General features: G+C 45.3%; 1 protein-coding gene across 3 annotated transcripts in view; it reads right to left on the bottom strand.

Annotated features, from left to right (window-relative positions):
- NT5E (5'-nucleotidase ecto) overlaps positions 1-15,878 on the bottom strand; it is a 44,754-nt gene that overhangs the window by 7,446 nt on the left and 21,430 nt on the right. The window contains exons 5-8 of one of the 3 annotated variants that reach the window (XM_032805254.2): positions 11,269-11,423; positions 9,486-9,594; positions 7,495-7,637; positions 7,023-7,438 (exon numbers count right to left, since the gene is read on the bottom strand). In XM_032805254.2, coding sequence (XP_032661145.1) covers positions 7,367-7,438; positions 7,495-7,637; positions 9,486-9,594; positions 11,269-11,423 — 479 coding nt within the window. In that variant the 3' untranslated portion in view covers positions 7,023-7,366. Of the gene's footprint in view, positions 1-7,022; positions 7,439-7,487; positions 7,638-9,485; positions 9,595-11,268; positions 11,424-15,878 lie in introns of those variants that run through there. The other 2 variants (XR_012655508.1, XM_032805252.2) reach the window with 2 other exon arrangements.

The raw sequence follows: 15,878 nt of genomic DNA, 5'->3' as shown, positions 1-15,878 counted from the left end.
GGTTAGGACCCTGATGTGCTCGGCACTGCACAAAGAGAGTTTCTGCCGCTTCCCCTTGCACTAGAAACGTACATTTGACCAGATTAATACATGAGACTTCCTGGCTGAGTTCTGTCAAGATACTAAACTGTAATGGAGAATCCATGCTGAACAACACTTTTCTTCTGACGCCCAGGCTGTTAACTGTAGGTGTTCCTGGTCTGAATGAAGGAATCTCTGCTTCAAGCAATTTGGTCTCTTCAGTAGGTACAATGTGGGGTCCTTGACTATCTCGCAAGTCCAAAGTCTATACATCTGGGCCAGTGGAGACCTTCAGCTCTCCCTTTGTCTTTATGTAAACTGTCTTGAAAGGCAGCAGATTGTTTTCTAACCAGGACATTATTTCCATTCCCACAGAGAAACTCTGAGCTCTGATTACTCCCTGGTTTTGGAAGGGATACAATCAATCATAAGATAACCTTGAATAGAAGGTAGTAGGAGACTTCTCTGTGATTGCCTGCTAGGTGGTCTCTTGCACCGTCTACTGGTGCAGCTGGTACTAGCCACTGTCATAGACAATAATGGACTTAATGGACTATTGGTCCAATTCCATGTGACCATGTTTGTGGTTTTTAGATTTTTTGTGCAGACACATCCCGATAGTGCTGTCAGAGTGAACTAAGGGGATGTGTACTCTGCGCTTTTGGAAGTCTGTCTTCCAAATATGCTCCCCACTCAGGCTTGCTTCCAGAGTGAGTATGCAAGGTCTAGAGTGAAAATTGGGTTGACTCTCAGCATGTTGTTTGCACCAATCTGTGCACAAAGGGGCCTTCAGCTGTGATCTCAGAATGACACCTCATTTTCCACTGCATCAATTGCATGTTTCTAGGCTCTCAGAAAGAATTTCTTCAGGCACATTTTCAGAAACCTGCTCAGGGGATAGAGCTGATGCACAATACCAGCAATCCTACTCATTGGAGACAACTGGCTACTGATGACCCCCTCAGGAAGTGACTGATGCAAAGTCTTGGATCTTTGCAAATCTTTACTGTTATGGTAAAATTACAGCCAGAGCCATGTCTGTTTTGAAATCTGGGTGAGCAATTCTCTGCATTGGGATCAAGAGTTCTTGATTTTGAAGGACTTGTGGCTATGAATCCTTTCCAGCAGCTTTCTAGTTATGCCTGAGTCTGTGTAAGGGGAGGGATAGCTCAGTGGTTTGAGCATTGGCCTGCTAAACCCAGGGTTGTGAATTCAACCCTTGAGGGGGCCATTTAGGGATATGGGGCAAAAATCTGTCTGGGGATTGGCTCTGCTTTGAGCAGGTAGTTGGAATAGATGATCTACTGAGGTCCCTTCCAACCCTGATATTCTATGAGTCATCCCTGAACCAGAGCCTGATTAAACCACATGCATAGATGAGTCACTCCTGTGCTAGGTTCCAGCCAAGCCACATGTCTGGAGCTGGTTTGGTGACTCATAAGCTGGAACTCTTCTCTACCTGATAGCGGAACCAGAATCCACAAGCCTTAGCCTGCTCCAGCCTTGTTACTCATCCTGTCCCTGCCTTGCTCTTACTCTGGCCTTGTTCCAGCCCTGCTCTGGACTCCTGATCCTGGCTCTGTCTCCCAGGCTCCTGCCACAGCTCTGACCACTAGGCATAAACATCCCCATCCCAGTTTCTGATAGACTATTCCCCTACACAGGGTATTGATTGCATACTATCTATGCAGGGATATAGGATTAATGTGCGACCTGTGCTTTACTCTGACTGCTACCTGCCACTTTAAGACTCAGGATGCAGAGGGTGAATCAGAAGGAAGAATCTTGTGGTGGAACTCTAAGCTCTTATACACAAATTCCCTCCCCTCCCCTCCCCTCCCCTCCCCCCGCATCATGCTGAGGATTTGATTGGTTTGAAAGAAAACTTACCTAGGTTTCCTTGGAAGTTTCTGTTTGTAGCATAAATATGAAATTAAAGAATGTATCAGCTTAAGCTTGGTTAAGGAAGTAAGATGCATGTTGCAAAGAAAGGCCCTGACTCGCAAGCAGAAGGGAGGCCTTGAAAACAGTGAGTTATAAGGCCAGAAGGAATGAAGCAAATAGGATATCTGGCTCAAACAATAACTGAGATAAGGGGACGCTTTTAAAAAGAAGGCCTCTGGCTGATAAGGGTGACCGCACATGGTTTTAAATAAGACAAAGGAAATCAGTCTAGAAAGGAGCCAACATAAATGTTCCCACCCCATAGACCAGTATTATTTTAAAAGTAGAGCTTATCTGAAGCCAAGTGCAATGGAAAACTGTTGGCCAGAAAGGCTCTGGGAAGAAAGGTGGTTGTAAATCTTATCTGAATTAAGACTGGAACTAAGGCCTGGTCTACACTATGAGTTTATATTGAATTTAGCAGTGCTAAATTGCATTAACCCTGCACCCATCCACACAACAAAGCCCTTTATATCGATATAATGGGCTCTTAATATCGATATCTGTACTCCTCCCTGACGACGGGAATAGCACTGAACTCGGTATTGCCATTTTGGATTAGGGTTAGTGTGGCCACAATTTGACGGTATTGGCCTCCGGGCACTCTCTCACAGTGCACCATTGTGACTGCTCTGGACAGCAATCTGAACTTGGATGCACTGGCGAGGTAGACAGGAAAAGCCCCACGAACTTCTGAATTTCATTTTCTTTTTGCCCAGTGTGGAGTGCTGATCAGCACAGGTGACCATGCAGTCCCAGAATCAAAAATGAGCTCCAGCATGGACCGTATGGGAGATACTGAAGCTGATCTCTGTATGGGGAGATGAATCTGTTCTATCAGAACTCCATTCCAAAAGACGAAATGCCAAAGCATTTGAAAAAATCTCCAAGGCTATGATAGACAGAGGCCACAACAGGGACTCAACACAGTGCAGTGTGGAGGAGCTGAGACAAGCATAACGGAAAGCCAAAGAATCAAATGGACGCTCACGAAGCGGGTGGGAGGAATGACTGAGGACTCTAGCTATCCCACAATTCCCGCACTCTCCGAAAACCATTTGCATTCTTGGCTGAGCTCCCAAAGCCTGAAGGGTTAAAAACATTGTTGCGGGTGGTTCAGGGTATACATCATCAGCCCCCCTTCCCCCCCCCCCGTGAAAGTAAAGGGGAAAAAATCGTTTCTCGCCTTTTTTCAGTGTCATCATATGTCTACTGGATGCTGCTGGCAGACGCGGTGCTGCAGCACTACACAGCAGCATTCCCTCCCTTCCCTTCCCGATGGCAGATGGTACAATAGGACTGGTATCCGTCATCATCATCCCGTGAGTGCTCCTGGCTGGCCTCGGTGAGGTTGGCCAGGGGTGCCTGGGCAAAAATGGGAATGACTCCCGGTTATTCCCTTCTTTAAGCTTTGTCTCCTGGACATTCACTCCTGCCTGGAGTATCATAGCACCTGAAGGCTGCGCTCCTCTCCCCTCCACCTTTTATCTCTGCTTGCAGAGACAATAAAAAGTCAGTGTTGTTTCTTATTCAAGCATTCCTTATTACTTCATCACACAAATGGGGGGATAACTGCCACGGTAGCCCAGGAGGGGTGGGGGAGGAGAGAAGCAACGGGTGTTGTTGTTGCAGGGGCACCCCCTAGAATGGCATGCAGCTCATCATTTCTGTGGGATGTCTGGGGCTCTGACCCAGAGCGGCTGTTTGCCTCTCTGTTTCTTTAGTAGGCTTGTCTGATATTCTAGGCAAGACTGACTCTCCATTAGACAAAACTTAAAGAAGGGAATGACCTGGGGAGTCATTCCCATTTTTGTCCATGCTCCCCCGACCGACCTCACCAAGGCCGGCCAGGAGCACCCATGACAGCAGTAGACAGTACAGTATGATTGGTAACCGTCTTTGTCAACTTGCAAAGCAGCAGACGGTACAATATGACTGGTAACTGTCTCTGCTAACTTGGAAAGGCAAGGGGATGCTGCTGCGTAGTACTGCAGTACTGTGTCTGTCAGCAGCATCCAGTAGACATACGAGGACAGTGAAAAAAGGCTAAACGGGCTCCATGGTTGCTGTGCTATGGCGTCTGCCCAGGGCAATCCAGGGAAAAGGGCGCGAAATAATTGTCTGCTGTTACTTTCACGGAGGGAGGATTGACTGACGACATTTACCCAGAATCACCCATGACACGTTTTTGCCCCACTATGCATTGTGTTGTAAACCCAGAATTCCAATGGGCGGAGGAGACTGCGGGAACTATGGGATAGCTATGGGATAGCTACGAACAGTGCAATCCTCCGGAAATCGACGCTAGCCTCGGTACATGGACACACACTGCCGAATTAATGTGCTTAGTGTTGTCGCGTGCACTCAACTTTATACAATCTGTTTCCAAAAACTGGTTTCTGTAAAATCGGAATAATCCCATAGCGTAGACGTACCTTAAGAAGGAATTGTCTCAAATTGTTTTTTTAGCCGAAGTCAGTAATTGGCAATGACATTACTTGTTTGTTAAAGGGTGTAAAAAGAGTTTTGAATTTGAGGGTTCTTTGTCAGACCCTACCTGATCTGCCCAAATGAGAGAGCTTTCCCTAGGCCTGGTCCACTTGTAAGTATAATGATCATGGCCATGAATACTTTGCTACTGTATTGGGTATAGTGACTTTATTTTCAGGCTGTTAGGCATGTTTAGAGCAATTGTATAAAATACCATTTGGCCTTTGTACTTAACATAGGATTTTATGGTTAAATTAGTGTCTGGTGGTCTCATATTATGAATATGAATTTCTATTATTCATAATTCCAGCACTACTCCAGATTTTTCTTCTGCTAGAAGAATAATCCCTTCTTGGATACCCTTGGTAGTGGTAACAACCGATGGATTTTTATGCTGGTTTTGATAGCGAGGGTTGAAAACCTCTCTGATCTCTCAGCTACTAATTTCTCTGCCTCCACAAACAGCTCCTCATCTGGAAAATGGGATGCACAAGATATCTGTTTAGGATGAGTAATAGCTATTTGTGGGTATAACATGGATTCCTTGTAGCCAGAGAGTTAGAAGCCATTGCTCATCACAAATCACATCAAGAGTTTGGCCAGGACAAAATCTGAGACATCTCACTCCAAGCAAGGATCATACCCCTAGCTGAGGAAGGCTCTTCTTACTAAAGTGTATGCAATGTGTTTGGTCTGAAAGGGTGTATCTGAAGCAGTGCATCATCGCTCTTATGAGCTATGGGGCTTTTTATTTGTTCATTTTTTTTCTTCCTTTTTTGGAAGTGACAAACCTTCTGAAGCCAGTCTTACACTCCCAACATTTATATAATTTGTTTTTATGGAAACACTTAGTTTAACATTTGGTTTTAATCAGAAGTCTACTTTTGGATCTTATGATGTACTAGGGAGGTATCCATGGGAAACTGTCTCTAATATGGTATTTTACTAAATTAATGAGTTCTTTGCTAGCCACTAACATCCTGCACTAAAAAAGTCTTGCAGGGTATTTTTGGGGGGGAGGAGGGGGAGAGGGAGTGTTCTTTGGTGATGTGTGTATGGTACTTGCCCTGGACGTTAGAGGGGGGAGGTAGCTTGCTATCTGTCCTGGTCTAGGGGATCATACCACCAAGGAGGGCCACTGGTACACATCTTGACTGTAGGAATAGCTTGCTAAGTGTCCAGGAGGGGTTGAAAGGCTGCCTGCATTGATCCTGCAGCCTAGCTAGCACCCAAGTAAGTAGGAGCCGTCTAGTACCACTCGGGTCTTTACTCAGGTCTTGCCCATTACACCGCCATGTAGACATGACAAGGTTAGGATTTCTAACATGCACTAATGTTTTGCACATTAGTTGGTCTGTGTGAACCCTGCTGGTGCACATGAGAAGTGTCCTAGCGTGTTTTAACGTAGTGCTGTTAACACACACTAGGGAACTCCTCATGAGCACTAACAGGGCGTATGTGGACTAGTTAACGTGTAGCACATTAGTGCATATTGGAAATCCCATCCCGAGGTGCCCATTTCCTCACCATGCAATCAAGCAATCAGCCAGGATCATTTTGAACATGGGGAAGGATCTCACACTTACACCTCTGTAACCCCATGATGGTGCAGCATGGTTGGGAGTGGAATCTTCATCTCTTCTGGTCAGACTGCCTGAAGTACTTCTCAAGCTTTAATGTGGAGACAGTCATTTGCGGGGGGTGGAGGGGCATGAGAACAAGAGACTCTTTCCTACCTTCCACATTCTAAGCCATTTTTGGGCAGTGCAAGTGTTTAAATTATGGCTGATGATCAGAAGGCATAATTCCATTCTGCTGCTGTGTGAAATCTGAGCCCTTTTCCCTGGCAGTGATGGTTCTGAGTGGAACCACAATTCCCTTTATATTGCAGCCTGAGGCAGGACTGCCCTGGAACGACAGGCTCCTCTGCTGGCCCAGACATGCTGCAGGGTGGAGAAGAGGTGGTGAGCATGATACAGAGCACTGTGAGACCCTCTGTGTAGCAGAAAAGCCCCAGCAAACACTGCCTTGGGGAAGGCAAAGGAAGGGTTTAACTCCTGTTTGCATCCATTGTCCACTGACAATATTAACTGCTGTGCTGCAAAGGTGAAGCTTGCTTTACCTTTTTGGGACCACTGACGAGTTTGCCAGACTTACTTTGAACATCATAAGAATCCCTCAATTCACAGGGGGAGGCAGGGTTGCTGTATAGGAGCCTTTTTCCTTTCCCGCAGGGAGAAGAGGCCCCACTTCAGTTGCCAAGGAGGGACTTTGGCTCCTTTCAAGGGGGCTTCTCTCTCTGGCCCAGGTCTGTTGAGCAACCCACCTCCTGAGCTGGCTGGGTAGCGTCCTTCTCTCCCCCTAGATGCTCAGAAGCTCCCGCTTAGGCTTTTCTGCATTGGAGTCACGGCTCCTCGGAGCACGGTGGGGACCTGAGCTGCTGGTCTGACTCTGAGCCCTGTATCTGGCAGCGCGAGGCTCAGCTGGTTGGTAACAGACAGGACACAATTTGCCCTCAGTAGAGCATCTAAGTGCTGCCTTACACAGGCAGGGACTGAGGGGGCAGAGGAGTCCTGCAGAGAAGCACTGGAACGACCGGTGAAGGTAGTTGAAGCCACCACGCTGCTATTTACCTGAGCCAGGGAGGAGGGGGAAGACTGATGTCGCAGCCGCACAACAATGAATAAAAATAAAGTTAAAAACAAAATGGTGGGGGAAACTGAACCACTAACTTGTTACACCCTGAGAGGCAAAAATCTGGAAGCCTGAACAAAAGAGGGAGTAGTTCTGTAGCCTCCAGCAACAACATTGACCTGCCTCTAGATTTCATTAGTGATGAAAGAAGAGAAAAGCTGTGCAACAGAATGGTGCATAGAACTACCATGAAGATAAATGTATTTTCAATTTTATTTCATTTCCATTTGGGACAGTGCAGCTGGTTCCCCAGAGGTATAAATGCCAATAAGGGCAGCATGAAGTATGGCTATACTGGAAAGAGAATAATAATAATTACAAAAAAAACAGTAACTAACCCCCAACCTGCAGCAGCTCGCCAGTTCCTTGTCCATGTCTGCGCACGCTGTGCTCAAATGCTTCTTTGAGAGTGGAGCCTTTTAACTCAACCAGATCAAAAGTACTTCCGAATGGCAGCACAGCTAGCAGGTCCTCCATCGTAATAGTACCTTGGATAGAACAACACTTCATGTAAAACAAATGTTCTTCGTAATAAAGCACCTTACATATCTTGTTTCAGATCACTTAATAGTGTGCTACATAACCTATAAAGCCATGTATCATTTGAAGCAATGTAATTTAATAGTACAGGAATAGAGGTTCCATCTTTTGATCTCAGTTTTCCAAACTGGCCAGCTAGACATATCTAAGGATTTTCTACCTCTGCTTATGTTGTGATATGCATAGCCCACCAATACTGCAGCTTCACTAGTGGAAATGGGAGCAAGGTGACAACTTTTATGTGGTGCTTCTGCTACACATTAATAATGAACACAATGGATATTGTCAAAGGCTACCAGATGTCAGTTTGTCGATCTCCTGGTATAGATTAGTAATGCAAAAATCTGTCAAGAGTCCTTGTCTGGGACAGAATCAGAGAACCACAGAACCAGCTTTACATGTGTACCTACTTAATGTAGGAGCTCTGTCCCATGCTATGTATGACTATCTTTCAAAAGTTCTGAAGGAGAAGGACCTGGACACTGTTGAGGACTTCCAGAACTTCCCAAAGATATGCCTGAAATATCACAAGCTTTTCTGGGATCGTGCTAAAGCTCTTAAGCATTGTCATGCAATCCTGAGGCACACAGGAAAGAATTCTGGGACAGTGCCAATGTCCCAAGCAATCACCTTACTGCTAACTCCACAGAAGTACTTCCAGGCTTCAACCTACCCTGGAAACAGCGCAAAATGACTCTGGACACCAGTCAGTCGCAAATGATGGACCACACTGTAAATGAGTACTTGCTTCAATTGTTTGCCAGCAACATCTCAGAATTTACAAGCAGCCACTTCCCAAGCTACCTCTGCCTCGCTGCTCTGAATTTGGTTATTTGAATGTTGCAAATCACCTCTCTTGCCATATGAAAGAAGATAAGTGGAAAATAGCTACCAGTCAATCCTGGGACAAGAAAAACAGAAGTTCTTACAAAATGTAGCCAGCTTATCCAGTTGCTTGCAATTGCTATAACAGTCCTACAAAATGAATTATCCAAAATTAAAACAAATTGTTCTTAGATTTTGTAATATTAGATTGAAGTTATGGCACCATAAGAGGATACAGAATTCACTTACCTATGTGGCAGAAGATAACAGGTTTCTAACAGACATAGCCACTCTACATAAAAGTTTAGACCAGGAAGTGAAGAATACCATCTCCGCTTCTTCTGAGCATGATGACAAGCCATAGTGGTAAAAACATCAGTGACCAAACCCTGCTAGTTCTGTCAACAATGCCAGCATGGCTGCAGCTGCATTAGTACTGGACTAACAGTGGGAGAAGTTGAGAATAGCCTCAGTGCAGATGCAGCCTAGGTATCTAGGCCAGGCTTACAAAAGGTAGTATGGCTGTACGCCAGTTCAGATTTTTATATGATCCAATTTTATCTGTTGGTCGAACTCTATTTTGATAATGCCTAGAATACTAAAATGGGTAAGCTCTATTGAGAGAATATTCTTCATTATTCTTAAAATTCCAGTAATCTATTGGTGCTTGCTCAATTAATTTGTTACTTCTGGGACTATACTGTGCACCCTCAAGGACTGAAATATAGATATTAATTGTTTCTGATTGTGTTTCAGAATCAGTTATGTATACAATGTGCTTATCTTTTATGCATGTTAGCGGTTCCAGCGAAACTACTGACATGAACTACAAATTATAAGAATTGGCACTATTAGACCATAGTCCTGAATCCAGAAAAACTCTTCTTTTGTAGTTGTTATAGTGCATGATAGCAAAATATGTAAAAGTACAGGCAACAGTATAAAAAGCAGCATTAAACAAGCTAACATACCATTATTGTTGTGTTCATCAATGGGTGACCGTATCCCACCGCCATTTATGATGCACATTGAAACATGATTCCATGTATTTTCATCTCGATATTTGAGATTATTGTAAATCTGTAACATTAGCATAAAATATTTTAACCACTTTTTAATCTTTGCTTAATCTGTATGCAGGAATTTTACAAGTTACAAAATCGGAGTTTCTAGGAGCTTTTTCCAGGTTGGTAGGCCTGTATTTCTCCCTAGGAGTTAGGAAGAAAACCAATCAATCAATTGTGCCATTTACAACTACCTTTAAAGAATGTTTAAAAATTCTGCAGCCACAGTTTTATTATTTATTATTTTTAGAAACAAATTAAGTTTAAAAATAAGCCTCTCTCTGTCTTTTCTTCCCGCAATCTCTGGAATTTTTTGAAAACCAGAGCGTGACATTATAGGAGGTAGAAACCTAAACCGCACCCTCTAAAGCCAAAACTAAACGAGGGAAAGGATGATTCGTAGACAGCATCATAAAGGAAAAGTAAAGGGTGAGGTGTTATTTCAGAAAACATTGAAATACAGAGCAATAACTTACACATCTCAAAAATTAGGAAATGTGAGAGCCCTTAAATATAGCTGTTCATAAAAACCTTGAAGGGGAAGAATCAGAAAATTTAAACACATAAACCAGTCTAACAATGTGCCTTCAAGATTAAGGGACCTGACAGAGCAACTTACTGTATCACTAGCATTTAATATCTGAAACCATCTTAAAAATCCTGGGAAGGTGGAGAACTAGAAGATTGGAGGACAGCAAACGGAGTGCAGATTTTTCCAAAGAGTAAAGAGCAATCTATATACCTGTTGCTCAGAGGACCAAATTAGACCCTGACTTAAGTCAGAATGGTTGCACGAGATCCTCCTGCATTTATCTCTAGTAAAGTAAATGGAAAAAACACACAGCAAGAGAATCAAAAGACTGCCATAGAATAATGGGGCAATAATCTGCCTGGTTTAAGAATAAACACTACCAGACTAATCTAGTATCTTTGTCAGGTAAATTATAAAAATAGTGGCTGAAGGGAAGAGATAGCAATGATCACTGTCCTGGGATTTTAGTGGAGCATTTAATAGTGTTGAAAAAAAAATCTTACTCTAATTCAAATCTCCGTGGACATGAACAGCCATGTGAATTAAAAATTAATTGGTAGCCTTAGTTCTTCAGCAAATTTTCAGCATAAAAACTTGTTTATGAATAAGAAATTGGCTCTCTGTGAATATTGGGCACCATCCATTATATTAATAAAGCAAATTTGATTAAAAATTCAAATGACTATTCCCAGAGGGTTTGTAGTATACACACAATTCTGTGCAACAAGTGACAGGGATAAATGAACAAATTTCTGATCCGTTCTCTTTTTTGTTCTATTGAGAACAGCCCTGGCCCCACATAAGGAGTTTCATCCCGAAACTTGCATAGCAGTGAGTTCCTGAGAGCTATTCATTGACTTTAATGGGTATTGTGGGAGTTTTGAGATTCTCAGGATCAAGTCCAAAAGGGAGAGCTAAATATATTCCAGACCTATCCAGGAACTGGTAGATCTTCTATGTTAAACACTTATAAAAGGAGTAACTGCTGCCACAGAATTCTATGAACTCTGCTAGGGATCTCACTATTTCCAGTATTTAACATGAAAGCAACACAAAACCCCAAGAATCATAGAACTCTCTAGAGAGTCCAGTAAAGTTGAATTGTCCCAAAGCCTTCAAATATTAATTCAGATTAAATTATAGTCTATGGTTTCTTACCATGGCATCACAAATCAAATTTCCCAAGTTGCATTCTTGGAAACGGCATGCCTGACTTGTACCATTTAGGTAAACTATAGTTTTTCCTATCACTTGGGAAGAAAAATTATTTAGCTGTATCTTCCACTTGTCAACTTCTTCTTTCAAGACTTCATCTAAAATAGAAGCATAGAATGAGGTTAAAATGGTTACGAACCTTTTGTAACTGTTCTTTGAAATGCGTTGCTCGTGACCATTCCATGCTAGGTGTGTGCACAGTTGCTGGAAGATTCTTCCTCTCTGTTGCATCTGTTGGGCTGGCACTAGTGCCCTCTGGAGTCATGCGTGTATGCATTGCTAAAAGGGGCACCCCCGACCCCATGCCTTTCAGTTCTTTTTTGCTAGCTCACTCCAACAGAAGGACAGGTCATGGAATGGAAATGAGAAGCATCTCGAAGAACAAGAAAAAATGGTTACTAACCTTTTGTTAGGTTAGTAACCATTTTTTCTTCAAGTGCTTGTTCATGTCCATTACATGGTAGTTGACTCATAAGCAGTATCCCCGGAGGTGGGCTTGGAGTTCATAGACATGCTGACTGCAACACTGCTCTCCTGAAACTGGAACATTGCAGGCTTGCTGGGTGATGGTGCAGTAAGAAGTGAAGGTCTGAACATACAACCAGGTCGCATCTCTGCAAGGAATGCTGCCAATGAAGCCTGGGCTCTTGAGGAATGAGCTATGACTATGACTGGAGGTGGAACTTTTGCCTGCTCATAGCAAGTTCAGATACAGTTGGTTATCCAGGATGAGATTCTTTGGAATGACACAGGTACCCCTCTCATTCTTTCCACGATTGCTACAAAGAGTTGGGTGGACTTGAAGAAGGACTTAGTTTTCTCAATGTAAAAGGTGAGGGTCCACCTAATATCCAACGTATGATGGCACCGCTCCTCCTTGGGTCTTGTGAGGTTTTGGGAAGAAAAAACAGAGAAAAAGAATGTCCTACTTCTGGAATTGTGACACTACTTTTGGTAGCAAGGGCAGATTGGGGCACAGCTGGATCTTGTCCTTGGAGAACACTGTTTAAGGGGGTTCTGATAGCACAGTTTTGATCTCAGAGACCTTTCTGGCAGAGGTAATTGCCACTAAGAAGGTGACCTATTATGGGGAGAGAAGTAGTAGAGAGCATGATACCAACGATTCAAAAGGTGGCCCTGTGAGCCTCGACAGGACCAGATTTAGGTCCACAGGGGGAAGAGACTCATGAACTTGAGGGTAGAGTGTTTCCAGCCCCATGAGAAATCAAATCATCATCTTGCGGGAGATCTGCCATTCATCACAGAGGGTGGAAAGTAGAGATGGCTGCCAGGTGAACCTTAATATACGGGACAGACAGACCCTGATGCTTTAGGTGTAGCAGATAGTCTACCGTTGACTGCAGAGAAGATCAGAATGGAGAGAGGTTCAGCTCAGAGGCCCAACAAATGAAAGGTTTCCACTTGGCTAGGTAGGTAGTCCTAGGGGAGGGTTACCTACTCCTATCAAGACCTGACAAGCCCTAAGCGAGCAGGCCTGCTCTTCAGGGTTCAGCCACGAAGCAACCATGCAATCAGGTGCAGGGAGGCGAGGTTCAGGTGAAGTAACTGGCCATGGTCTTGTGAAATCAAGTCCAGGCGGAGTGTGAGTGTGAGTAGACCTGCTACAGAGCGGTCCAGAAGCGCGGCAAACCAATGCTGGTGTGGCCATGCCAGTGCTATGAGAATAACCTTTGCCTTGTCCTGTTTGATTTTCAGGAGGACCTTGTGAACCTATGGAATCAGTGGGAAGGCATACAGTAGGTGGTCTGCCCCTGAGTGCTGGAAAGCATCGGAAACGTAGCCCATGTAGTGAGCAGAACTGATGGCATTTCCTGTTCTGCCTTGTGGAGAACAGGTCCTCCAGGGGAGGCCCCCATCTCTGGAAGATGACACTGACAACCTCCAGGTGAAGAGACCACTCATGGTGAGAAGAAAAGGATCTGCTGAGATGGCCTGCCAGGGCGTTTTGGGCTCCCGAGAGATGTGATGCCTCAAGGTGAATAGCGTGTTTCATGCAAAAGTCCCATAGCTGGAGAGCCTCCTGGCACAGTGCTGAAGGCACAGTGCTCCTCCCTGCTTGTTGATAGAAAACATTGATGCAGTGTTGTCCATCAGAATCTGTACCACTCTGCCTGAGATCTGGGGAAGCCAAGCGTACCTAACTTTTATATGCAGGGCAAGTTCCTCCTGGGACCAGAGGCCTTGAATCCTGAAACTGCCCAGATGGGCTCCTCACTCCAGGTCTGATGTATCTCAGACTAGGGTAATGGATGATTGAGGAGCAGCAAAGGATATCCCTACCATTACTGATCCTGAGTCTCTCCACCAGGTCAACAAAGCGATAACTGGAGGTGGAATCGTGAGTATTGAGACTAGGTGATGTCTTCTCAGCGAGTAGATTGATGCCAGCCACATCTGGAGGGGTCTGAGGCATATCCTTGGGTACTGTACCACACAGGTACATGCCGCCATGCGTCACAATAGTTTGAGGCAGACACGTGCAGTTGTTACTAGGTGGGTCGTGACAGAGATCAGGTCAGATATGGCTCAGAATCTGGCTCTGATACGTAGACCTTGGCTTGTGTCAAATCAAGCACTGCCATGACGAATTTTATTCTCTGAACTAGGACCAGAGTTGACTTCCACTTGTTCATCACCAGACCCAGGCCCTGGAAGGTGGCATATACTGTACTGATGCTGTGTTGAACCTGAGCCTATGAGTGACTCTTGATCAGCCAGTTGTCAAGGTACTGGTAGACTTACATGCCTCAACATCTGAGAAAGGCTGCCGCCACTGCCATACCCTTCATGGGGCTGCCAACAGGCCAAAGGGAAGCACAGTGTATTGGTAGTGGCACTGACCCACTACAAACCTGAGAAATCTCCTGTGACCATGGAAAATTAGATGTGGAAATAATTGTCCTTTAAATCAAGGGCAGCGTACCAGTCTCCTGGATCCAGGAAGGGAATGATGGAGGCTGGGGAGACCGTGCGGAGCCTCCGTTTCTGAGATATTTGTTGAGGCGAGACAGGTCCAGGATGGGCCATAGACCCCATTGGTCTTCAGGATTAGGAAATATCAGGAGTAAAACCCCTTCCCTTTTCAAGTACTGAGGAACCTCCTCTATGGCCCCTACACATAGAAAAGCTTGCACCTCCTGGACAAGAAGCTGCTCCTGAAAAGGGTCCCCGAAGAGGGGTGGGGAGAGGGGTGGAAGAAAACTGGAGGGTGAAACTGACTGTTATAGTGCTGAGCACCCAATGGTCTGATACTGTATATGACCACGCTAGGCTGAAGAGTGAAAGGTGTCCAAAAATAAAATGGGGGACGGAACTGGTCTCAAGAATGGTATACCATCCTCGGGCATGCCTTCAAAAGGCCTGCCTGGACCTGCTGGGATAACTATGCGAGCCCAACAGAGGCAGAGGTAGAAGGTAGGGGTTGGCATTGCTTATAACCCTTCCCTTTTCTTTTGTAGGGCTCCCGGAGGTGCCATGAACCTGGGAGGCTGCTGGGGCATAAAATGCTTTCTGGAGGCGAAGGGTGGCCCTTGAGTCCACGAAGCTTGGAATCCATCTGTTCGGAGAACAGTGAGGTCCCCCTCAAAGGGGAGGTCCTGGATGGACTGCTCCACTTCGTGAGAGAAGCCTGATGAATGAAGCTATGAATAGCACCTCATGGTGACCGCTGACACCATAGTCCTGGCTGCTGAGTCAGCCACATCGTGAGCCTCCTGGAGGGAGATCCTGGTCACCGCCTTGCCCTTTTCTAGGATGCCTGTGAAATCCTGCCTCAACTCCTGTGGCAGGCAATTCTTAAATTTGGGCACTGAGTCCCACCGGTTAAAATTGTACCTCTCCGGTAGAGCCTACTGGTTGGAGATACGCAACTGGAAGCTGCCCATGAAATAAACCTTACGTCCCAACAGGTCTCTTGGCCTCTGTATGTCGGAGGATAGCACTTCACTTATGTGCCGCCAATGCTGCCAGGGACCCTGGGGGAGGGGGAGTTGAGTAAAAGTACTCAAACTCACTGGCTTGGACATGGTATTTCTTGTCTGCCCTTTTTGAGGTGGGGAGCAGAGAAGGAGTCTGCCATAGTGCCCTGATGGGTCACATCATCACCTTGATAATGGGCAGGGCCACTCTGGAGGGAGTTGCTGCAGCCAAGATATCAATTCGGCTGTGTGCAGACTTCGTTAGCTCCTTGACTCTAGTCCGACTTCTAGTCCGAAGTTTGTGATGAGCCTTTTCAGGAGCTCTTGGTGGGCCGTGAAGTCATCCGGCAGGAGCGGATAACTAGGGTCTGCAACTGGCCCACCCAGGGATGATGAGGAAGAGGCCTGTACTGGAGGAGGGGCTTCCTCCACCACATCCACTGGGGCCATCTCTTGGACATAGGCACCAGGGTGGATACCAGAATCAGGGTATAGTGCCGAACAGGACAAAATGGTAGCTTGTGTCTCAGACACCACTAAGTATGAGTGGTGGGAAGAGGCGCCCGCTACCAGGGGAACCGCCATGGATTCCAATACTGCCACCCCAGTGACCTG

This window comes from Chelonoidis abingdonii, chromosome 3, assembly GCF_003597395.2.
Source record: "Chelonoidis abingdonii isolate Lonesome George chromosome 3, CheloAbing_2.0, whole genome shotgun sequence".
Lineage (NCBI taxonomy): Eukaryota > Metazoa > Chordata > Testudines > Testudinidae > Chelonoidis > Chelonoidis abingdonii.
Note: the sequence above shows the minus strand (reverse complement) of the source record. Positions and strands in the feature narration are given on the sequence as shown.